The 25341-nt window shown below is 46.0% G+C and overlaps 3 protein-coding genes and 1 long non-coding RNA gene across 20 annotated transcripts in view; 1 reads left to right on the top strand and 3 right to left on the bottom strand.

Moving 5' to 3' along the window:
• msi2b (musashi RNA-binding protein 2b) overlaps positions 1-9314 on the bottom strand; it is a 250506-nt gene extending 241192 nt beyond the window's left edge. For 3 of the 15 annotated variants that reach the window (XM_035625451.2, XM_035625455.2, XM_035625457.2), the window contains exons 1-4: positions 7956-9311; positions 7529-7569; positions 6991-7072; positions 6287-6371 (exon numbers count right to left, since the gene is read on the bottom strand). In XM_035625451.2, coding sequence (XP_035481344.1) covers positions 6287-6371; positions 6991-7072; positions 7529-7569; positions 7956-8017 — 270 coding nt within the window. In that variant the 5' untranslated portion in view covers positions 8018-9311. Of the gene's footprint in view, positions 1-6286; positions 6372-6990; positions 7073-7528; positions 7570-7850; positions 7918-7955 lie in introns of those variants that run through there. The other 12 variants (XM_035625460.2, XM_035625465.2, XM_035625454.2 and 9 more) reach the window with 8 other exon arrangements.
• On the top strand, positions 6964-13697 carry LOC118300757. Its single transcript, XR_004790151.2, has 3 exons — positions 6964-7310; positions 12434-12800; positions 13571-13697. It is a non-coding gene; the product is annotated as an uncharacterized LOC118300757 (long non-coding RNA).
• Positions 13698-16943: 3246 nt separating this feature from the next.
• LOC118300752 (oligodendrocyte-myelin glycoprotein-like) lies at positions 16944-21565 on the bottom strand. Its single transcript, XM_035625450.2, has 2 exons — positions 20250-21565; positions 16944-19413 (listed from the first exon to the last, which is right to left on the bottom strand). The coding sequence occupies exons 1-2, from the start codon at positions 20255-20257 to the stop codon at positions 18087-18089; spliced, it is 1335 nt and encodes a 444-aa protein (XP_035481343.2). The 5' UTR covers positions 20258-21565; the 3' UTR covers positions 16944-18086.
• A 1172-nt stretch (positions 21566-22737) lies between these two features.
• Positions 22738-25341, bottom strand: part of ksr1a (kinase suppressor of ras 1a) — a 30521-nt gene continuing 27917 nt past the window's right edge. For all 3 annotated transcript variants that reach the window (XM_047327593.1, XM_047327595.1, XM_047327602.1), the window contains one exon: positions 22738-22966. In XM_047327593.1, the coding sequence (XP_047183549.1) occupies positions 22876-22966 (91 nt within the window). In that variant the 3' untranslated portion in view covers positions 22738-22875. The remainder of the gene's footprint in view (positions 22967-25341) is intronic.

Below are 25341 nucleotides of genomic sequence, written 5' to 3'. Positions count from 1 at the left end.
AACATAGTGCATCAACTAAGTGATGGCGCCCCATTCTTGTCGTCTTCGTAGTGAGCGGGGTTTTAACACGTCGCGACGTGTAAGCGGTCGGACTTTCACGCAACCTGAACGGTCCAAAGAGACCTGAGGCTGGAATATATCGGCAAAATTATTCCATTGTGATTGACAGAATGATTTTAATGTATAGCTGCAATGATTAGTCCAGTAATCGATAAGTTAACTGACTGAAAATTAATCCGTCAACCAGTGTTTTTAAACATCCTATCGTTAAACTCGAAAGTGACAATCTGCTTGCCTTAAAAATTACAGTAAATTGTTTGGATGGTTGGTCAGGCGGGACATTTGATGACATCACCTTTTGGCAGATGGCTTTGTTGTATAGCTTTTCATGTTATGTAGGTCAAAAACAAAATCATAATTTCAAACTTGTGCAGGTTCACTCGAGATAAATCCCATGTCACCGTCTTCTTTCTGAGAGAAGGGAACATCCTATATTATTCTTACGGTTGAGATTACAGATAAGTATGATTACCAGCATATGTTATCTACAGCGGTCTGTCAGATGTATGGCGCAGCGTTGTTTCCATTGATTACATTTATGTGGCCACGTAATGGCAGCAGAGCCCGTTTTGTGCATTTGTCTGGGAGCCTCTAATGTGAAGTCATCATCGCAGGGGCCTGCAATTATGTGTGTGCCTTTTTTTTGCAATGTGGGCATCTCCTAAGCATGCAGGGGTTTGCACAGTTCAGTTCACGCGGAGCGCAAGTGCATCGACGGTGACATGTACAGCTCAGGTCAAGTATCGTGCACAGCTGTGCTCTGTGTCAAGAGCTTTTATACTCATTCTATAGCAGAACTGGCCTCTCCTGCACAGCACATTTTGATGTATCTGCCCACCTTACAGCATCTCTACACTACCCTAACAAGTGTTTTTTTTAAATGAATAGTTAAGGTTTTCTTGACTCGTGTGATGTATGATGCAACATGATCTCGCAGGGAACAAAAGTGCATTTCCTCAAGACATCATACAACCTGATATGTCAACGTAATAAATGAGAAGAGACTAAGAGGAATCCCTGCAAACCCCCACCCCCCCCGATCTTTTATCTTCCACAGCCTTTTACCACAGGGTCTCAGAGGGCCGCTTCTGCATGTGACTGTGGGAGATCAGGGCCGGGGAAAACGGCATATATCTCGAGTTCACATCTTACAAAAGGATTTCACATATTATTGCAGCTCCTGGGTAAACTCTCCTCCTCTCTCTTAAGACATATCTACACCAGCATGATGATGTGGTGTTTAAGCTAAAAGGGAAAAGCCTTATCAAAGCTCGCAGCCTCTCACCAATTTAAGTGTGCGTGCCGGTCCACAGGTGAACTCGTGTGATACCAACGGCGTAGACAAGAAATTACAACATAAATGTTTCATATCTGCGCTGTCATCTTTACTGATTTTTTTAAATTTATTTATTTACTTTGCTGTGGAATAACACCACGAAAAGGCACTTTGTTATGCTCCTTAAATCAATAATGAGAAATTTTACCAATGCAACACTCCGCAAGCAAATCTTTTTTTTTAACCTTTCTCAAAAATATTCAACACAATTATTATTAACCAGATTCACTGATATTACCTTACTCGACAAACATCTATTTTCTGTATGTGCCGACAGGAGACGGATACAGCATGAACTAATAATGCTTTCAGCCATAATTAACTGCAGAAAACGGAGCACCTGCTACACTTGAACACAAGCAAGTCAAGAGTTTAGCTCGCCGACTTGACTTTACTCCCAAATCCTATCTGATGAAGGAGCTTTACGTTTGTCCAGAGCAGCTGTTCGTCCGAGCCCTTCTCTCCTCCTTCCCTCTCGGGTTGTTTCCCCATCTCACCTAGAACATGAAATCTGCAAGCGGAGGCTGACCTGCGGGTCATTCAATAAGGGCTGGAATTATGCCAGCACCACGCAGAATATGTTTATCTTCCAAGAAACACTGATGTTTATAGGTTTTTACAAGTTGCAGTGAATTAAGACCGGATCATGAATGGTATCACACTCCCATGCAAAATATAACGCATTCAATTTTTATAGCCCTTTGGAAGGTTCCATTCAGCCCCAATAAATTAAATAAACATTGATTATTATTTTTCTTCCTGTAACTGCATTACCTTCAACAATAAAAATGCAAACCTGGAATTAATCTGTCGCCTTGTAAAGCTCTGACCTGCCTCGATGCAAAATCGTGTATTATGATCTCCCTTGTTCAGAACGGCCTGCATTGACACATCTTCAGGAACAGATGCTGCGAGTTGCATATTTCTAAACTGAACAAAGCGTCATGAAAAATTGTAAATATGTTCTGAATTACCAGCATGTGTGTTTTGAAGCCCCAGGCTGTTCTTCCCCATATGTCTCATTCACATTCATCCTAGTCTTCCTAGTGTTTTCATAGCCGGACCAAAAGCAGAGCGCACACACGCGCAAAAAAATTTAAAAACAACGTTATGCCAAAATGCTGATGCCCAGTGAAATCCTTTGGGAGGTATCAGTGCGCGTAAGACAGTCCTCTTTTGTATGTTACTTGATAATTGGCAACTGAATGTCTATACATGAAATGCTACACTAATTCAAATCAAACATGCAACTAATAAAATAAGTTTTGATAAATTATTTTTTAAAGGAAAAACATTGAAATTAGGCATGTTTTCCATTTTCCCACACGAATGCTCATAATGCGGTATGAGTCAACTGGCTAGCCGTCACAGCACCTCCAGCCACTTCATCCGCTCAAGGTGACGGGGGACAAAAACACTGGTAAGGATCTGCTCTAGCACTGCAAAAGAAGGAGGCTCGTATCGAGCCAACATCTGCAAGCACATCAAGAACCGTCCCCCCGTTTGCCGGACCACCTTATTTCTTTTCATTATTGCCGTGCAACTTCATAAGAGATATGATAGATCCCAAAGCAATGCAATCTTGATCGTGTGAATGTTAAGACATACAACAGCACATCAGATACAGCCCCGGTGACTAATGGTAAGGAAGACAACACAGACAGCTTAGGTTCAGTAATCTTCTACCGCACGCTGACGAATAAACAGCAACATTAGCAGCTTGGAAATATCAATTTCTGATTGCATTTGAGTTGACGGGATCTTTGGCATGTCACCAACACTGTCAAACACTTGTCCAAAAGCAACAAAAAAACAAAAAAAAACACCACACAATTAGCTTCACCGTGTTTATTCTGCCCATTAGTTATTCCTATTAGCAGGTCTATCAGTACCATAAATACATTTCATACTTAGGATAACGGAGACAAGATACATAGCCATGCGAAAAAAAAACAAATAAATCGCACACACAAAAAAAAAAAAAAAATAGTTTCATTAACACCAGACAGGAAAGCACAACTAATTTGGTTTCATATCTTTTTAAATACAGACACTGTTGAAAGCACAACATCCAAAACTATTACGTTAATGGTCATTAAGAGCGATTTATCCGGGGCAGCCTGGTAGCCTCACAGTTTAAGACACTGACCATGTAATCACAACACCACCCTCCGTCTAGCCTCTCTCTCCACCTCATTTCCTGTCAGCTCTCCACTGTGAGCTATTTTGAATAAAAGTCCACTGCAAAAACATATGGATTTTTTTTGGGGGGGGGGGGGGGGGGGGGGGGAGAGAGATACCTGAGAGAGGTAATGATAAAAATAGTAAAAACAAAAAAAAGGAAATGATTCACAACAAGCCTCGAGTGACTTGCCATTTAGGACAGCACAGGTGTGCAACAAGTTCAACGAACTTTGCTGCGCCTGTGCACACACGAGGCCACAATTCAGAGACAATGATGATTGGATGTCAGACCTTAAAATGTCAGTGTTCAGTTCTCGGGGTGAGGTGCCGTCAAGTCATAAGTCTGCCAAATATGACCTATAGCCTGAAGTAAGTGAGATAAGACTATGCTTGTGGATTTTTACATATTAAACAGAAGACGGTCATTTTACACGGCATGAGGAATAACCCTGTTTTATAATGCCAACATAACACACATAAAAGTACGCCAATATTACTCTACGCTTGGTAAATTGAATACAGTCTAGGTTTCAGATTGTGGTATGAGCAGGGGGGGCTTAAGTAAATCCAGTGAATATCTAACAGAGTAACTAAAAAATGCACAAGGAACCCTTTCCCGCAGCCACTACACTCAAAATGCCCTTGAGCAAGGCATTGACCTGACGACTGCTCCGTTCACTTGGCATCAGTAGCACTGGGCTGTACAGGCCAACGCCCAGGTGTAGGTGTATTTTTCCATGTGCAGTCTTTCACTCGTGCGTATCCCCACAACCTTTGCTGTAAATATATATATATATGCTGTCAAGCTGTCACAAAGTTGTTCATTCAAATGTCAAGCTCGGAGTTATCAGACTGCTCTAGATACTGCATCAAAGTGTGTTTTTTATTATTATCCCTTCAAGCAGCCCTTTAACCTGCCTCCATGTATGCCCCTCTGCAGACGTCTGCGGGGTTTGCAGTGCCATTAGTCTTTCCCCCGTCTCCTCTCTGTATTCAGTCATTCAAAACAGGAGGGCCATTGTATATTCCTATCACTCCAGTTCCCATAGCACAACACTAGAGCTGAAAGGGCGGATGTGTTACATTAAAATGTACGTAACTTAAATTTTACATTGGAAACACTAAAGCACAAAGTTTGAGCGCGTGAGTTAGATTCAAGTTGGAGAGGAAGAGGACGCCAACTATCTTACAACATATGCCCACGATTTTTTTATAGGACCATGTAATTTGGTTTTGTGTAATCAATAATTTTGTTTTTTTCAGTAATGGTAAATGAGTGAAAACACTAAACCCATATGCCATAAGACGAAATAAAGCCTCCACCCCTGAGCTGTTCTGAAAAATGAAAGCTCACTAATATTTTTTTTTTTTAAAGCAGTCACATTATTACGAACTCTAGTCCACTGCACGACAAACAATGCATTTTCTCAGCTCTGTACCAATCGCACTGGAGTTCAAGATCATGAATAAGTAATGAACAAATCTTAAATTGACATTCGCTCGCCATAACCCTTTGGAGATTTCAGAGTGTCCTTATTATATACTGCTACACGCAGGACAATTTATTCGTCTTTCAAAGTCCAGCAAAAAAAAAATATTCTTCCATCTAGAGTCGCCTGCAGTCGTGACAGCGCACGCACACACGGCGTGTTTCCTCAACATGCACCAGTCCATCTCCCAACGTGATGATGGCATATCTGGATACTACCACCTACTGGGTAGAAATCCCAGATAAATAGAACGTCTGATGACCCCCCCCCCATCTAATCTACCATTACAGACATCTCTCAAAAAAATGACTAGCATGCTTAATTATTCATCTCCTGACAAATTTCAAAAAGAAAGTAAAATATAGTTCAAAGTTTTTCATGAGTGAGTGTCTGGGTGCATGTCTGTGAATGAATTGCCTGTCATAAGTACATTTAGGGGATCCTTTCAAAAATATACACACATTTACAATATGAAATGGATTGACATACTTGCAGTGGATTGCTCTTATATGAATTTACATGAGCAATTTATTTGACATTGCAGTAACCAGCTATTTTTTTTTTTAAGTTTGTTTAATTCTGCTTTAGTTTAGCTAACTCACAAATACAGCACTGTGTGGCTTTGGGGTTTGTTTGTTTTTTTTCAAATCAGGGCAATGTTTTTTTTGGAAAGTGTTGTTTTAAACTTTGGTATAGTCTCAGACGTGACACGGTGTAATGTGCGCTGGGTCAAACAGTAGCGGCAGCAGTTCCAGATGGCCCGCCCTTCGGTGGAAACATGAGATATGTGCACACTGCACATGTGGCTGCAGCGAAGGGGTGGGCGTGTCCGCCCCATTCATCCAGAGAAGTGAAAGTGAACACACAAATGTTCACCCTGGAGTTGTGTTTTATCGCCGGGCTTAGTGGCGACGGGGACCGGCGCACTTTTAGCCCTCGCAAATGACCTTGATCAGAGAAAGCCTGTTCACCAAAAGAGGGGGGTCCCATAAGGCCTTATAGGCAGCCGCACAGTTTTGACTGACGTATGAGTGAAGGTCAGAGCATTTGAAAAATGAAATAAAACATTTACTTACACACACACACACACACACACACACACACACACACACACACACACACACACACACACACACACACACACACACACACACACACACACACACACACACACACACACACACACACACACACAGTGTAGATTGAGTCAACTCACCGTCTTTGAGTCTAATTCGTGGTGCTGTTGAGCTAAGACTTTATCTACACTGGCAGCGTCTGTAAACGTAACAAACCCAAATCCTCTGCAAGACACAAAGAGGAAAACAACAACAACAACAACAGTGTTAAAATGCATATATTAAAAAAAAATATTACAATAACACAATGTATTTTTTCTCCTTGCAAACACAGTAAGTGCCGGGAGACATGGTGACTTTCCCCACAACGGGAGAAAAAGGCACCACATATCCCCGTGACCTTATTATCGTTCGACTGCTCCGTGCGCAATGCTCCTTTTTCTTTTTCTTTTGGGGGGGGGGGGGGGGGGGGCGGGTTGCGAATCCACATTATGGACGCGTCCTGGGGCAGATTTGAACTTGAGACCGAGGACACCGCCGATCGTTCCTCGGCGTGGTACAGTCGGGAGACGGCGCAGTCACAAAGTCAATGTCAAATTGCATTCGGCCGCAGCTTTACAGCAGCGAGCGTTTAAGCTTATCTGGCTCGCTGTGAAGCCACACGCAGGCGCGCGCACCCGGAGCGGCGCGCGCACGCGCGCACACACACACACTCTCACTCACTCACACACACACACACACACTCACTCTCTCGCCGGATTAATACTGAACGCGGACAAAGTGAGCGATGTCGTCGCATGCACGGGGGAGAGGAAGAAGTCGGGGGAGAAGCCCCGGCGTTTACCTTGAGCGCTTCGTCGTGGGGTCTCTCATCACCATACATTCCCTTATTTCTCCGAATTTACTAAAATAGTCTCTAAGGCTGTCTGTGGAGAGAGAGAGAGAGAGAGAGAGAGAGAGGAAACATGTCGGGTCATTTGGCAGGAACATATGGGCATGCTGCCTGTCACTGTGTTTCAAAATAAAATGCAAAAAGGGAGAGAGAGAGAGAGAGAGAGAGAGAGAGAGAGAGAGAAACACAACAACCCCGCGATGCGCATAGGGGTCGAATAGAGGACTTCAGATGGACGGAGATCAGAAATAACATCGTGCGCACAAACACTGGTGAGACACACACACACACACACACACACACACACACACTGTGCACGGTGCACATTCGCACATACGCCGCCAGCAGCGGCTGCCACACAACGCAGCCAGCACTCGTCTCGGGCGCGCGCGCGCACACACACACTCACACACACACACACACACACACACACGGCGACAAAAGAACGAGAAAAGGCAGCAGACGGTGCGAAAGAGGAGAACACGCTCACCTGGTGAGGTCTGCCAGCTGAGGCCGCCGATAAACATTTTACTGTGAGGGGAAAACACAACAGAAGTGAGTCCAGATGTCAGTTCGGCCATTTTGACGACTAACTACTTCTAAAAGCGACCTTAAAGGACAGAGGAGGCTACGGTAATTACGATCTGTCTCCGTGAGAGAAAGGGGGAGGACACTCTCGCCAGAAAAGCTTCTCTCTCTCTCTCTCTCTTTTTATATTTTTTTTAATTTTTAAAAAAAAAAAATATATATATATATATATATATATATATATAAAACTGCATCTGGAGCGGAACCCGGTTCGGAGTGCGCACCGACGGGGACGGATCCGGCGGTCGAAGTCCCCTCCGAGGTGTTGAGACGTGAAAACAGAGAGCCTACCTACACCGGATATTTAAATGTAGAAGATATGCGCTTACCCCGGGTCATGTTGTGAATCATTTAGGCTTCCGGATGTGGCTTGACTCCCGTCTCCTTCCATGTCTATTCCAAACTATCGGCTGGGACTACAGTCACAGTGACAGACGCACACAGATACGGCCAGGAGATATGCAAAGCCCCGCTATGAGAATATTGCCGAGCCGGGAATGGAAGCGTCACACGTGGGATCAGCTCGGCCCCCTCGCTCCCTCCTCCCCCCTCGCAGCACGCTCTACCTTGGCCCACAGGGGGGCGGAGCCTGGCGCTGTCACCTAACCAATCCGATTGACGTCAACTCGGCCAATCTGCGCAGCGATCCTGCGATTTGTCATTTAATTAAGCAATAAGCCACTGGAGGTGAAAGTGGCTTATTGCTCCTCTGAATCACAGGACACATGCATCTGCAAGGAGAGAGAGAGAACAACTTTGTGCAGCGCATGTTCATTATTAATGTTTACAGGGCATCACGCAAGTGCAATCGTTTTTTAAAGCGGCAGCACGGCGGGTTATTCTTCCGCCATGCAAAGTAGTCCCTCGGCGAGCAGAAAATAAGTGGGGCAATTCCCTATAAGCACGCTTATATTTTCATTATCATGATTGTTGTGTTTTGTGTGCATGCTCCAGTGAAGGAATAAACATAGCTTTGATTAGTCAAACGTAGCAGGTAAATGTGCAGTAGAAATTATTATTTGAAAATAGATATTGTGCAGCAGCAAGTCATCGTGTTTCATCAATGTGTATAAAACTAAACCAATCATATAAACAAACGACTAAATTCAAACAATAATTGGAAATTATATCATCAGAAACTCAAAAAAATATATATCGTTGCAAGGTTATTTATTTACATTTTGCCAATTAGAGTTGATTTTTATTTAGCGGGCTTCTAGCTTTCAATGTCTACAATTGTACGAGACTACTAAGAGTGCGATGCTGTATCTATTAACAACATTATGATTTACACCCTGAAATAAATACAGATGGACACGGAGGGTCAGACTTTGTTCAGAGAGGTGCCGAATGTTGTGCGACATGGCCGGTTGATTATCGGAGAAAGTCTCCCGAGCCATAAAATCTGTGTTTGAGCAGGTTTCGGAGCCAAAAGGTCGCCGGAATCTCTGTAGCCGGCCCCGGGGTCCGACCTGTAACTGCTATATTCATTATGATAGCCAACAAAGGATGTTCCTGTGGGGATCAATAAGGCATGGTAGCCGCACATACAGAGGAGCAATTATGGATCTCTTCATGTAGATGACCTGTAATGAGCTGCCAGCCCTGGCCTCGGCACAATTTACAGTATGTGGAGATAATCTGGCCCTGCCCTCCCATCACCCTGAAGAGGAGGAGCTGGGTAAGACATTCACAGCAACTCCGGACATTCGCAGTGGGAAAAAATGTTTTTGATAAACATTATTTATGCTATCAAAAACAGAAAAAAAGAATCCTTTGTACAAGTCGAGTTTTAAACAATATATCTATATAAAATTGGTTTGTGTCCATGCCAGATTACTCCAATTGAGTCAGTTTATAAAGGCAGTTTTCATTCATCGGAGCCGGACAATACGAGACGTCCCAAGTGTTGTATGACACGTGACTGGTGATCCTATTTCATTATTCACATTCAATGGCATTTTTTTTCCAATGGGCCTGTCTGTGTTGACTGTTCATGCCTCTACACAGAGGGAATTTCTTATCTGGCCAGATAGCCTGTTTTTTGGAACAGTGACTGAGATAAAAACCCAAGTAACGACACGTTTGACAGTTTAACAACAGAAAGTCTGTTATTAGTTGCGAGACACACTCCACAAAGGAGCTGTCTGCATTCCCGAAACAAAGGTACAGAAGCAATCGGTGGCAGTTCTTCGTATCACATGCGGTGTCAAAGAAAATGAAAATATGACACCTTGTGTGAAGGACTATTATTTTTTCTACCTTCTTTGCGCCGCTTGCTCGATCCCATACCATTTGGCGATGCATTAAACGTGTGGCGGTGTCCTGTGGTCTACAATGTGAATGTGAGAAATTCTCATCCACTCAGGCAGCTGCAGAGGGAGAAAGGAGTGAGTGAGATTGTAAATTGATGCGGAATTTGAGCTCTGAGGAACAACAGGCTTTACAGGCCATCACAAGGTGTGTGAAAACCACAGTGGCGTTAAAACACATGAGGAGGCTCTTACTCTCAAGCACACACACACACACACACACACACACACACACACACCGCAGGCCCAGGGTTCACGGGGTGGTCACGAGCGGGGAGCACGAAGCGAGGAAAGTCAAACGTGACAGAAAACGTACAGCATTACAACATCCGATCAGGGGTTGTGAAGCAGATATGAAACCAAAACACCCTGATACCGAATCAGACTCGCCCTATCCTACCTAAAATCTCATCAGACTTCAGCAAAAAATCTCTCAAATGTGAGATTCGCACCCGGTTTGGTTCCCTTCACCTCTTTTACACTGATTGAAGGAGAAACATGTATGGATTTTTTAAATTGAGCGGTGTTCTCCTTTAATCAGAGCGGCCACCGCTGCCTGATGAAAGTGCCTTAAATGTTTATCCCGCTTTAAGCAACTTTAGGTGCCCTGACAGCAATGCTTTCGGAGCAGCCGAGCGTCAGCAGCTGAGCGAGGAGGAAAGAGAATGGTTGTAATTTACCACAGAGTGAATATGAACAAAGTCCCCACGTGGCTCGGTAGCATTTATAAAGCTGACGGCTGTCGAGACATTTTTTTGATTCATGAGACGACGAAGAACTTCAGGAAAATTCACATTTAATTCACTATTTACTCTACATTAAAGGGCAATGCCAAGATTTCTGAAATCAATCAATCAGCGCTGCATGATGAAGTGCTTATGAATTTAGAGAAAACGTGGGAAAAAAACAAACTGAAACCAAGCCAGCCTTCGCGTGACGACTGGAGGATTTGGGGGTCGAGAGAGAGAGAGGTAAAAGTTGATAGTGTGTGAAAGAGCTGAGGGGAAAAGGAAAGTGAGAGAAGCGGCAGACTCACTGACAGTGTTGTGAGATGCTGTTTTAAGAAGAGGCATCCTGTTTCCTGTTGCAGTAATTATTTTACAGACTCTGAATCTCCACTTGACCTCGGAGAAATTGTTCTTGGACCGCGAAAATAACCCCAGATATTCCCACATAATAACCTCTGCATTTAAATGCAGCGCTCTTTTTCATCTTGACATGTTTCTCATCATAAATACATAGTCATAAAAAAAAGAACTCCTGACACTTATTTTAAAGTGAAACTCAATACTGGGATTTTAAATTTTTCAAATATTATTTGCATAGTTATCACAGAGGCTCACCTCATATTCAAGAATCCAATATGTATTAATCCAACACTAACAGAGAGCTCAGAGTAAATACCCTCCATCACTTCCATGAATTTGTCATGGATATTATTCAAACTCTCTTGGGATGTTGTTATTTCTAAGCAGTCATATTTTTTGAACGATTTCATATCGATCACCGCGGGTTGAATGATCGCTGCTTTCCTCGGGGGGGCCTATTACACTGAAATCCAGCATCCCGTGGTGGAAAGCTTTGGAGGAAGCTGCAGATGTGAACAAATTGTCTCCCCCTAGTGTTTCCCCTCCTCTCTGCTGTGCCTTCGCCTCAGCCGAGGCAGCTCTCGTTCTGCAGGGAGAGAGAGGGCCGCGGACAGAAACATGCATAATTGACAGTCCTATTTCAGGAATTAGCCTCCCACCAAACTGCAGTCTACCTGCTCTTTCAACTTGCCTCGGATCACCTTGGCATTTTATAAAAGTGTCTTTCAGCCTCACAGGATTGTTCAATTGTAAACTGATAAAGAATCTGATTGAATTCTGTCCTCGACATTGATTTGAATGCCCCCCCCCCCCCCCCCCCCCCCCCCCCCCCCCCCCCCCCCCCCCCCCCCCCCCCCCCCCCCCCCCCCCCCCCGGGTGGCTGTGTAAAAACCTTGTTGATCGTGATGTGTTAGGATTACTGGAAATGTGCACATTTACCACACGGAGAGAAACTGTCTGAAGTCACATCAGTGGGGAGGATGTTCTGGTGATGAGCGATTTCTCTCCCCGGTTACGCCTGTGACTACGCAGACGAGTTAATTAAGCCGTGTCAGAGGCTACGCACCAGCATTCCAGGTGGATGGGCCACTGTGATGTTCAAGCATCCGCATTATTGAAAATGAAACCGTGATGCGGGCTTTTCAAAATATCTGAAACACATGAGACTCATGTACTGTTGCAAATGATGCTTGCAAATTTAAAAACTAAATGCAGTAGTGCCTTGTACCAATTGCCCAAAAGCAATTCAAGGTATCACAGGCTAGACAAAGGATCACAGATCCGTCCCCAGAATATAACAAAATACCCAAGGTACTTCAAAGTATGCAAAGTAAACCCCCCAAAGACAAAAAATATGAGGTTTCCAGAATTAACTGCATACACGTCTGTGTCATCCGTGCAATCCAGGCAACTATATCTGCATTCGTGACCTCGGTGACCCACGGTTTCATGTGGGGCTCCTTTGGACCAATCAGGCTCCAAATCAAATGGATGATGACGACATCATTTACCTGCTCCACTGGGCTGAGAGATAAGCTCATGCCCCCTTGCTGCTCCTCGGAATTTTTCCCGGCTGCCGTTCGCGCGACTCCGGGGAGAGCTGGGTGTTGCAGATGACGACGAGTGGCATTAAAGCACAGCGAGGAGCCGTCCTATCACCTGTACAGTCAGCATCGCGGAGAGGGATGTGTACGTTGGACTCTCAGGGAGCTTTGTCAAGACAAGGGAAACAGTGCGGCGCCCCTCTCTCCGGAGAAACTAAATGTCAAGTCAAGTGAGTTGTATTTTGGATTTGTTGAACATTTTTTAATTCATCATTGTTTCAAAAAAAAAAAAAAAAAGGGTGGGGGGAGGGATTTTAAGCTTTTGATTCCCATATCTTTCTCTATCTTTTTTCCCTTTAAGCTGTCTTTTAATTGCATTGAAGCCCATTTCTCTGAAATCCGTTTTTCAGAACACCTGCCTGTGCACCATGTGTTCTGAGTAAGCTGGCTTATCATGCAAATTCATAGTACACACTCAAGATTTCCTCTTCATAAGGGTGTTAAAAATACACCCGTGCATGCACGCAGCTGTGATTTCATGTTGCTATCCGGACACACTGACGCACCATGAGCCTATGGACCGCTGGTTTGCAGAACTCGTGCAGCCGGGTTCATTTACTTCCTCTCTAAATGTGTTAATATGATTTCACATCTTCCAAAAGGCTAAAAATGGTAAGTAGGCCTCTCTGGACTCACCAGTTAAATGGTACTCTCTGGCCCAGTCTTTGTTTTCTATCAGCCTCCTCGTTCCTCTCTCCTTTCCCCTTTTCTCCCTAACTGGCTGCCATCATATATTTTCTCAATTGCCAAGCACTTCCTATTCTGCAACCACTGACCTCAACACTGACCTTGCCTTGTCTGTGCCATTGAGATGAGAATGAGAGATACCATATCCTCAGCCCTCCCTCCCCCCCCTCCCCCCTTTGCTGCAGGGCTGAATTTTTTGCCTGTCTCATCAGTCTTCCGGCTGCTGGAGTGTACGCCTTGTTATTTCTTCCAGATTCCTACACATTTCACTTTTCGGCTGATCAGTGCCCGGACCGGAAAAACATCGCTCTTGGCTTAAAGAGAGGGTGAGCCCGGCCATACAGACCCAAGCTGTCAATAAATGGACTGGTAAATGAGCTGCACTTACTGTATACAGCGCTATTCTAGTGTTATTGACCACTCGAATCGCTTCGCACTAAATACAACATGCACGCATTCGTAACGTCCCACTCACACATGCCTGCCCAAGGACAATGAGCGGCCAACCCCCCTGAGGCCAAGTCGCTTCCAATACAGATAAAGTGTTTGATCGCCCTTTGCCTGGGTACCAGCCTAATTCTTGGTTACAACTGATATTGAAATGCAGCCTCGGAGGAGGTCAGAGCCAGCAGCCACTGTTTCGACCACACGCAGAGTATCGCCGTGTGAGATTGCTTTGGTCTGACATGAAGGTCCTTGATAATGGGCGTTGCATTAGGTGAACGTTAGGCAAGCAGAATGTCGGGTTATCTACAGAAGCTGTCATGGTTTTCCTCTGAAAAAGTGGGGGCCGTATCCTTCATCCTTTGCCCTTGGTCTTTTTTTTATTTGTTCATTTGGAGTTTGAGTATGGCCCTCCTGGAGAAGAATATCACTCAAAAGTTAAACGAAAATCTCACTGTGTTTAGATGCATTCATTTAAAACATCAGCATTAGTTGCATGTAAGTTATCAATTATAATGTCCTGTCAATGGCTGAGTTGCTGTCAGTAAACTCAAATACCCGCTCCATAAGAGGGTGGGCAAAAGAAAAACACACACACACACACACACACACACACACACACACACACACACAAACAGAGATTTTTTTCTCCCCCCTCAAGATTGGACTCTGTCAAGGGCATGTCGGGTGCTGGTGGAAAAACACAATCTCTCAATGTTTTGGGATAAACAGTCATTTTTGTCCCATCGCCACAAGAGGGCACTTAGAGCACATGCAATCAGAGAAGGAACTGTCATTTATGTTCATGTGACTCAAGTCTAACTGTGAATTCATGGACTTAAAACAAAGTGACAAGTCCTCAGTGTTCAAGTTCAAAACCATCCCCACGCTCGGCAGCCACAGTGACCCGCTGACCTCTCCCACTCGACAGAGAGGCTGTGTGAGTTCCAGCGGCTGCAGTAGAGGAACCACCGAAGCCACTGCGCTGCCAGGTCCGTGTACAGTCTCGGAAGAAGAAAGCACGACTGCAAACCAACGACAAGAATCTGTTAGTTTGGTGGCGGGCAATCTTTACAAGAAAGTGCTCTTCAAGACGAAAGAAAATTGATTCTTATAGCAACAAAGATGTACAAAGTTTGAAAAAAATAACCCCATCTTTTTAAACACTCACAGTGATTGCCTGCAGATTGTAATATACTTCATGTTTTTAAAGGCTTTATGGATGCCTTTGCCGGAGCACGGTAATAGATAAAGCTGATGGGGAATTAAATGTCCGAGAACACAAGGGCAGCGGGGTTGCTGGCTACAAAGGAGTACACCGAGGGCGAGCCTGGAAGGAGGAAGGCAGCTCACTCAAGAAAGCGGGCCAGGCGGAGAGATGAAGAGGGGGAGGCATGGCAGCAGTAAATGATGCTAGCTGTCTACACCTTGTCAGTTATCAGCAGAGGCCGGGAGAGAAATCTGACATTACTTTGTGTTGTCCACAGAGAAAATAATTGGCCGGAAGGCCGGCTCACTAACACTAACACTAACACACACACACACACACACACACACACACACACACACACACACACACACACACACACACACACACACACACACACACACACACACACACACACACACACACACACACACACACACACACACACACACACACACACATACGGCACTTGGAAGAGATGTTTTAAAGTTGCTGCAGCTAAAGGCACACGCGCAAAGATAAAAACAAAGAACCATGAAAAGAAAAAGAAAAATGACAATAAAACGGAGATGTTGCATTGAGAATTCAGAATCAGAATCTCAGTGCCACTCAGTCCCCATTTTGTCTTTTCATGCCTCATAAGGTTTATAGTGTATAGAGATGCTTCCGCTTCTGGCCAATGCTGCATTATGGGGATAACATTTTTTACATAGCAAAAAAATAACTGTTTGATAAGTTGTAATTGATTAAATGAAAGTGCGATCTACAAGCCTGACCTGAGAAATTGAGGGGAGAAATGGGAAGGCAAGTTAACTTTCTTTTGAGCCCTGAGTCATACTTATAAATAACCAGCACACTTACCGCATGTTTCTGTCGCTTCGGCTTCTGTTTCCAAGCTATAAATATGTAGAGTTTATCAAGCAGGTGCTTGATTTTGCAGAGTGAAAGGCTGACGTGCAGGCAGAAATGATCAGACATTGTTCCTCTATCTCGCTGATGACTTTAAATATATTGTTTCCATTCAGTAAATCTGAAGAATAAAATCAGTCTTTTGTCGAATCACTGCACTGTAATATTTCCCCAGTTGTTGTGTATTATTTTATTTTCTGTCAGCAGCGATGTGTATTCAAGGGAATGCAGTTTTATTTTCTCGTTCAGTTCACCCCTTCCTTTGGCAAGCTCCTCAGGAGCGGTCCATGGCCCAACTGCCATGACATCAGATGTTTATCATTCACCGCGTGGGAGGTAACAGCGACTCCATATTGCCTTCCTGGGCTGTGCCTGGCTGAGCCGCAGCGTCACCTGTTCACAAGGCTCCCACTTTGCCACACGGTGCCAGGGGGCCAACTGCGGTTTTCTCGGTCACAGATGTTCCTGCATGCGAGATTTCTCTCACTTCTCTTCCAGGCATCAACAAAAGGTCGCACAGAGAGCAGGCACTTCTGGGACGGTCTCTGTTTCACAAAGTCTCTCAGAACAGAGCGGATTATTCGCTTCTTTTTTTTTTTTCTTTTTTTCATCTTCAGAAAGGAAAGAAAAACAAAGAGTGATTACTCAATGACCAACGGATAAGACTGTGTTTGCTCTGGGCAGGTTCCAGGTGGGATTAACTGTGAGGCAAAGTCTGACTGGAATAAATGTTTCTGCGCTTGTAGTGAACCGTCCCTGGACAAAGAACATTCTAAAGAAATCTGCTAATTGAATCGGATTAAGACAGTTTCATGCGTTTGGTTTTCATAGCCTTGTTTATGTTATTTCTTTTAGCATTGAGCAACTGCAGCCCTCACGAGGATTGACACCCACTGTATGTCAATTACTCATGGGAGATGTAGTTGTTGAAAAATACTAAAATACTAAAAATAAAACTGCAGTGTGTCAGGCCTCTCCTCTGAGACTTACTCTGCTGCAAACAGTTTGGAATGGAAACCCCCGGCCTGTGTGGAATGAAAGCAAAATTCAAACAATTATCGAAAGGTCTTTGATTGTGCACATTTTATTTGACTTAATGGAAGAAATCATCCTGGAGAAGTATCCAAAAGTATGCAGACTGGTTTCTTCTTTAGTTTTATCAAATGCAACTGGCTGCGATGCATCCCGTACTATTTTAGGAACATTACGAATGAATGGATTACTGAAAAGTAGAATCTGTAGGCAGGCACATCATTGCCACTTCCGCTCAAAATGCAATCACGATTTTTGAATATCTTAACATTTCACACAGATAAGCTGAAAATGCCTTGTGCTTTAATGCTCTGCAGCAATATACCAGTAGGTTAGCATTCCTGGAACGTTCAATCACCATGCAGATAATTTTCACGAGCGCCACTGAATCATGAAGGACACTTAAGTCGGCGATGTGATCAAAATGCAGAAGCAGCGCTCGGGCGTTTGTTGAAGATAGTGACACAGCGCTGTCCGTTTGTTTGCCCTCTGCTCCACAGAGTTTGCCAGTTATGTACACGCCACGACTACTTCCTTACATCAGACATCAGTGTCCCCCATGAAATAGACTGCTCCTCTGGTGTGATTCGTCACATGGAAACAAGCAGGTAGGAATCAAGTGAAACAGGCTGAAGCATGTGGAGGAGAACATTAGAAACTGGAAAACATGACCACAATATAATAGAGAAAGCATCGGACAAATATCAGCCAGCAGATGTAGAAAAATGGAAAAAATAAAGACAGAATATATACAATAGTTTGTGGGGTCATAACACAACCAGAAACACCTCAGTCGGTCCTGACATAGAGAGACTGTTGTAGCGGATGAACAAGGCCACACTCAGTTACATAACAAACTGCTACCTGAATGTATAGTGCCATCATGTGCTTAGATACATTCATTACAATGTCTTTTCTCTTTTTGAAGGCTGACATTCAAGGGGAGGCCTGTATAAGCATTATTAGAAAAGTATTTTTTTTTTTGAATTATAAAAGTAGCATCACTCTGTACTCAGCATAGCAGGAATTATGTTTTCACTAAAGCCTTTCATTTCTTTTGTAAATGGCCCCTTCTTTTTTTTGCTGCGGCAAGCTGATGATATACAAAACGAGCGGTTTGTGCTGTAAACTGATGTGCGGACGAATCACTAGGCGGTCGGTGTTCCCCGTCTCTCCTTCAGAGGACGTGCTGCGGGACGAGCAGCAGCAGCCCCAGGCTGTGAAGGAGAGGCAGCCGCCAGCAGGCCGCAGGAGCCGGGCAACTGTTGCCGATGCCCCGGGGTCGGGACTGATTCTGCCTCCTCACGCTCCTGGTGCGAAGTGTGGTTGTTTTCTTTGTCTGCTCGAAGGGGCTCTCTGTCGCGAAGAAGCGGTCCGTGGACAGGGCCATGTCGGCCCCGGTGGCCGTTTCAGTCACGACTCTTGAGTCAGAGAAAGAGGATGTGTCTGTGGCGCCGGGTGAGTCAGTGGGTGAGTCCTCGTCAGTGTCGGGAAAGAGACGAGAGTCCGTGCGGAGCATGTGACCCGTGGCAGCCGGGCTTGCGTAAAGTTGATGGATACTTCGGTGTGTGCCCTTGTTCCTGGGTGTGGCTGTGGTGTGTGAGTACCACCACCCGCCAACACTGGCCCCAGGGGGCATGGAGCTCAGGGGGGGCAGGTTGTAGGAGGCGTGGTGCCACCCTCCAGTCCTGCCGGGGCGCACCCCTCCACAGACTGACTGGGTGTGGCAGGGGCAGCCCAGGACGTGGGCAAGGGTTTGCTGAGTCCAGGACAGCAAGTAGTCGATGTCGCCGTACAGGTGACAGGCCCACGGGTTGCTGCCCAGAGTGATGACTCGGAGCGAGGTCATCTTGTCCAACACTCCGACGGGCAGCGTGGAAAAGCGGTTAGCGTGCAGGTAGAAGTGAGTTAATCTGGGCAGCCGGTCCAGGGAGCCTGGCAGCACCTTCACAAGCAAGTTATGGGACAGGTCGATGGCCTCCAGGTGCAGGGGCATGTTGGTGGGCAAAGTCCAGAAGTGATTGCGGCTCAGGTTGAGGGTGCACAGGTTGATCAGCGTGTTGTTGATGAAGGTGGCCCGCTCCAGCTTGTTGTTGGAGAGGTCGAGCATCCGCAGGTTCCACTGGTAGACCGTGTCGTTCTTGTCCAGCAGCTGGAGGCGGTTGGCGGCGGCATGGAGCTGCCAGAGGGAGCGGGGCAGGCCGGCGGGCAGGCGGCTCAGCCGGTTGTGGGACAGATCGAGGACGCGGACGTGGGTGTACATGGTGAGCTGCTCGTCCAGGTTCTGAAAGCGGTTGTGGGACAGGTTGAGGGCGCGCATGTTGTACTGCAAGCCGTCGGGCAGCTGCCTCAGACCCCTCGAGGAGCAGTCGACCTCCCTGTGGCTGCGGCTGCAGGAGCACATGGAGGGACACACGGCGAGGACGCGCGGCCCCAGCAACGACACGACCAGCAGTCCCAGAAGGGCGCCCTCGGGGGAGAAAGGCCTCAGGAGCACATGCCGGCTAAAAAGAAAGATAGGGGGACAAGAATATAAGTGTACATCGACCTCCAGGTGGTACACCATGAGAGCAAAAGTCAAAGCTGCAGTGAGATAGTGAATACAGGACAGAAACTTTTGTCACGTGCAGGAGAAGCATGGTATCTGCAGAGGGTTGCTCTCAGGGTTTTTGTTTCTTTATGGCTCCACCCTGTGCGTGAATCGGTGTCTTTCTCTCTCTCCCACATATATACTGAAACACACATATCTCTTATGTTATATGCATACTGTACACACACACACACACACACACACGGGCTCTCTAAAGTGTATTTCCTGCATTCCTTATAGGCGCGCACATAAACTCTACATGCCAGACCGACTCCCCTAATCATGCAGGCATGTTTTTGAGGATGTTGCAGCAGCGTCCCTTTTCCTGCACCATCAGTCGTCCTATCGTATGAGCAAAAGACGTTTGACCCGACGTGTAGGAGGATATTCTAGTCTATTCGACCCCAAATAAAAATCCTTCATTCATTCATTCATTGCAAAGGATGAGAAATCCCCGTAGTCATTTCCCCTGGCATCAGTTTGCGTGTTCAGTCATCAGCGCCTGTCAGTGCAGTCAATCCCGTGGTCCCGGAGGAGCAGAACTAGCTCAATAGATGGGTTTTAATATTGACTCCACAGAGGACTCATGCATCAGCTGGTCCAAAAAAAAAAGGAAAGGAAAGGAAAGGAAAGGAAATGCAGCTAGGAGTGCTGCACTGCTGACACAGCAGTAAATGTGAGCCAGCGTGCGACAGAATGTGTGTGTGTGTGTGTGTTTGAAAAGAGTCTTTACATCTGTCCATAACTTACCTTCTCATCTTATCATTCCAGTCACTTTTCTCTCCTTGCCTTGTTTTTTTTGTTGTTTTTTTGCTGTCCAGCCCCTTCTTCCCTCTCCTCTCCTGCTACTGAGCTGAGGACCAGCTGCAGCCCCGCTTGCTCACTTCACTTGTCCAGTGCAGTGGGGGTTTTTTTTTGTGTGTGGCTGCCCGCCTCCTCGCTGCCTCTTGCGGGTCGGTCCTTTCCGTCCTCTTTGGAGACGCGAGAGTTGATGTTGCCTCCCGTGTGGATCTTTTGGGTTAGTGCGGCCGGGCACTGCAGACTCTGTGTGCTTACACTGTGCTGTGGAAGTGAGAGATGGGAGGGGTGGGGAGGTTGGTGTGTGTGTGTGTGTGTGTGTGTGTGTGTGTGTGTGGGGAGGTATTAGGAAGGTGGGGGGGATGGAGCGCATAACCAAAGGGGCCCCTGCATATAAAGGCTGCTCCAAAGGAAAAACTCCCTAATCCATTTTTCAAAATCTGGCAGCTTTTTAAGAACCAACCCTGCATTTATTGACCGGTATCCTTGTGCTCGGATCAATTCGCTGATTTCCGTCACCACTTACATCACTGCGACTCCTCTCTGAAGTGTCCCATCACAGGGTCATGCTGTGATCACTGTGCCGTGATTGGTTGCTATTTTACCCTGTGCGAATTCAGAGGCTGTCACAGAAAAAAGAGAAAGAAGAGAAAATCAGCCTCAAGATTTATTGCAGAGGACTCTCCTTCACTGCAGCTTCCCACCTGTCATCAGCAATACAGCAAACTCTCCGTTCTTCACTGCATTGCTGCACTTCCAGCACACAAAATCCACCTACACTCCCCAGAGACAGAGCAGCGCCGACACACATGTTAACCAGGATTTCAGCTTATCAAAATGTGACAAATTCCAACACAATCATGTGTCACTGTGCGTTCCTGATGTATGCAGCCACAGCAGCCACAAGCTCTTTTCCATTCACTCTTTACCTCTTTTGCATTACATTGGTTACTTCCCCCACCCGCCTTTCTCTCTCTCTCTCTCTGTCTCTCTCTCTCTCTGTACTTTCCTCTCTTGCCGGCAGGGTCAGATTCAGGCCCGGCTCGGGGCAGAAGGCCGTGCAGCGACGAGGGGGAAAAACTGCTCAAGACCTTTTTAATAAAAGGTGCACATCCATTAGGACGTCACAAGTGAGTGGACGGACAAATATCTGCACAATATCTGCCGCCCCCATATTGGTTTTGTTTGAAAAGCTTTTTTGTGCGGCTTTGTCACTTCTGGCCGAGGTGAAAGAGAGAGCCACATTGTCTGCTTGCTAATTAAGTAGATCTCTCTCACTCACTCACTCAGACACTCTCTCTCACACACACACACACACACACACACACACACACACACACACACACACACACACACACACACACACACACACACACACACACACACACACACACACACACACACACACACACACACACACACACACACACACACACACACACACACACACACACACACACACACACACACACACACACACACACACAGCTTGCCACAATTAAATGGTAGCGGACACGTTCAATTCAATGGATGTTTAATTTGGTTTTATGACATTAACGCTATACATGACTGTATAAAAATTGACCTGCACAAAAGGTCAATTTTAACATTAATACATCTCACATATTCAGAACACAAAAATTTGGAGTGGAAAACCAACCGTTTTCAACCAGAAAAGCTCAGTGCTCGGTTTGACCAAGTTGCTCGAATTTGCTGCGAAAGCAAAAGCTGCCGGAAAACCAAAAAGAAAACTACAAACAAACGTGTTTTACAGTGCAGGGGTCGTAACGCCACGCAACGGAAGAGCGAAGGCAGTCGTTCAGGGAAACATACGCACAACTACACTTTGACCTTTGGCCCGTCTGTACCCTCAGAGGAGGAGTCGGCGGCTACGGCCTTGCTGGACAGAGAATCGGTGGCGTCCTCTTGCGGCTTCTCGGAGGAAGGATTTTCAGGTGTCACCGTCTCATCCACACCTGCTGAAGCCTCCTCACCGTTGACAGTGTCTCCCAGCAACTTCTTGTTCTCACCCCTCATTTGTCCATCCCCGTTTACCTCTCCGCCTTCTCCTTTGGTGGCACCACCAGCACCCACGTCCTCCTGCGTCTGACCGAGGCCGGTCATCAACAAGCCCGTCTCTTTGGCCTCCGTCTCGGATTTGCTTTTGCTCTTCCTGGCAGTTCCCATCCAGTATTCACAGTTGCTGATGAGGTCAGCGTTGCTGCTCAGCGCCTTGAGGCGTCTGCTGAGATGCCTCACCTTCCACGTCATCACCAGGGTGGACAACAGCAGAACGGTGCAGAGGAGGATCAGTCCGCCGCTCGCCATGTACAGCACGAGACACTCCTTTCTGTAGATCAACCAGTTAGGTGCGACGGTGGTGGTGGTGGCGGTGGTGGTGGTGGTCCTGTGCTGTGGGCCAGGTGGAGGTGCAGTGCTGCGACCGGTGGAGAGCGAGGAGACAGTTGTGAGGGTCTTGGCGCTCGTCGTGCTGCTGGCCTCAGACGAGCCGCTGGCAGCACTGGTGGAATGAGCGGGCGACGCGTGGCTGCCGTCGGGCGTGGTCGAGAGGCTGGGTTCACTGGCGCCGCTGCCATCGGCTCCAGACAATAGTGCGCCCAGGATATGGAGGCCGCAAAAGAGGACGAGGAGGCCGCTCATGTTGGGATCTGAGAAGACACGGAGAGTTAGAAAATGAATCTGGGAGAGCAAAATTTCGACTAATCTTGAGATATGATTCTGGTCACAACTCATGTTAGTGAACCGCTAGTGCATCACATGGAGAAATGAAAGTATGCAGGACTGAAATGATGTCATTTTGATCAAAAACTAACGCTGAGCAGAAGATGCAGTTCACTGTGATGCAACTCAAGCAAGATCATTTCATCACATCCGTACAGCTGCCTTTTAAATATCTAGGAAAAAATACTGGTCAGCGGCATCAGTGGAGTCTAATGTATATGTCATTGGAAACTCCAGTATGAACTCTGATTTAATTTAATATTTTAGTGGCTGCTGATTTTTGTTTAAGATGAGACATATGAGATATGCTACGGTTTTGTAGCTTTTTTTTTCCAAATGCGTAATTTGGTTTCGGATTTCTCAATCTCAAATTCTACACATTCAAAAGGAGGAACCTTGATTTTTTTTTCCAGATTTATTGCTTTATTGCTATTGAGTCTTTTCACTTGTCTGTATAAATGATCAGATTCATCAGACGTTTGAGCCACAAATACATGATGGAGATTGTATGTCCCGGAAAACCGAAGTAACCAAAATAGGAACATTTTGAACATAATTCACATCATCATAATTCAATAATTCAAAACAGGGCCACTCAACAAAGCCAGCTGTAGATACAGTCATTGACAGGTATATTCCCTCTCTCCTTAGAGTTCTCACCCGTGGTCTTCAAAAAAACCCCCTCTAACTATCATTCTCTTGCGTGTTTGTCGGTGTGTGCAAGTTTTTAAAGAAAAGGTGCGTGTGGAAAGACGCCGACACTTACGCTGCTCTCGATGCGGATGCCAGAGGACGTGTGAACAAATACGTAGGAGCTGTGCTGCGAGCAGAGGGAGATGATGAACGGCGTGTGAGAAGGGGGAAAAAGAAACTGTGAGAGAATGACAGTAAATCCACATCGGTAGCACACTGGTGCGCTCGGCCGGTTCTTACTTCTCCATTTGGTCTATAAGGGGAAAAGGAAGTGGTGTTCTGTTCGCCGCCGGGGTTTGGTCACAGAGACATCTGTGGAGTGAGCGGCTTCTAAGGGGTCGGAGGTAAATGTTCAGTGAGAGGCTGGCCCACGGCACGACAGCTCTAACTCACTGACTGTTCACTTTTCTTTCTTTTCTTTTGCTTTTTTTCCCCCGGAAGTGTCATGGCCTTAAAATGCAGTGCAACACGTCGCTTGCTTTGTTTTTTGGGTCATCTGTGCATTTTTGTCCGAAACCACATTCGCCACAGGTGACATGTAGCGATAATGAAACGCTGGGTCACCAACAAAGAATTGTCTCGGTCGAATCCAAAAACACGCGCGACGCCTCGTTCAACATCCGGCCTTCTCGTCTGCGTTTGAGTTGCCACGGTGGAGTCACGAAAGAAATCTGGGTATTTTCTTTTCCATCGATTGCCAATGGTGTTTCGATTTTGTCCCAGTTCCCCTTCTTGTTTCCACTGTAACTGCACACTTGTCTTTCCTGTCTGATTTACACTCCCATGTTGAACCTGTGCCTTTTATTTTTATCCAACTTTCCACTTGCCCAGCGACACTTTGCTCTATTTCTTCTCTCCTGCTTCCATCTGTCTGTCGCCACTTTCATTTCGCCTTTCTCTTCCTGCGCGAGTGAAGCCACGCGGAATTTCATTATCAACCTGAGTGCAATGACAATCAAGATCATTCCATATTCTATTCTTTCCGCAGAGTGCCTGCACCTGCACATTTAACACACTCGGGCTCGATGTGGAAAGTTGCCTCATCCTTGCAGATGAGGCCAGCGACACCCGAGACTGTAAACACAGCTCAGCACAATCCAAGCTCCACCACTACCCCTTCTTCTTTTTTTTTCTTTTGTCTGTTGCAGAGACTGAGGCAAAGACGTGGGAGTCGACCACCTCCTGCTTGTTCACCCTAGCTGTGGTCTGTCGACATCTAGGCGAGTTCATCAACATGCCCCCCCCCAAAAAAATGTATTTGCTAGTAAATCATGAAAAGGACACAAACACAAATCTGTGATGCTCATGTTGGACAGAGTCTTGTCATTCTTGTTCGGACGGAGGGAGTCAAGGTCAAGACGTGCAACGACTAATGTGACAGGGAGCGCTATAAATTACTGTGACTGACTGCATGTAACAAGTTGATGTGGTGTCGTAATCCCCCCCCCCCACAAACTGTAAATTCCTTCATTTACACCACGCCGCCATTTCAGAACAAGAGCCCTCTCGTCGCACGGCGGCAGCGGTCACGCAAACATTTCCAAACATGTCCAGTCAAACTCTAAATTCCCCATTGACACGCATACTGTCGATAACGCTGGGTGTTGAT

Source organism: Scophthalmus maximus, chromosome 2, assembly GCF_022379125.1.
Source record: "Scophthalmus maximus strain ysfricsl-2021 chromosome 2, ASM2237912v1, whole genome shotgun sequence".
NCBI lineage: Eukaryota > Metazoa > Chordata > Actinopteri > Pleuronectiformes > Scophthalmidae > Scophthalmus > Scophthalmus maximus.
This window is presented reverse-complemented; position numbering and strand designations above follow the sequence as displayed.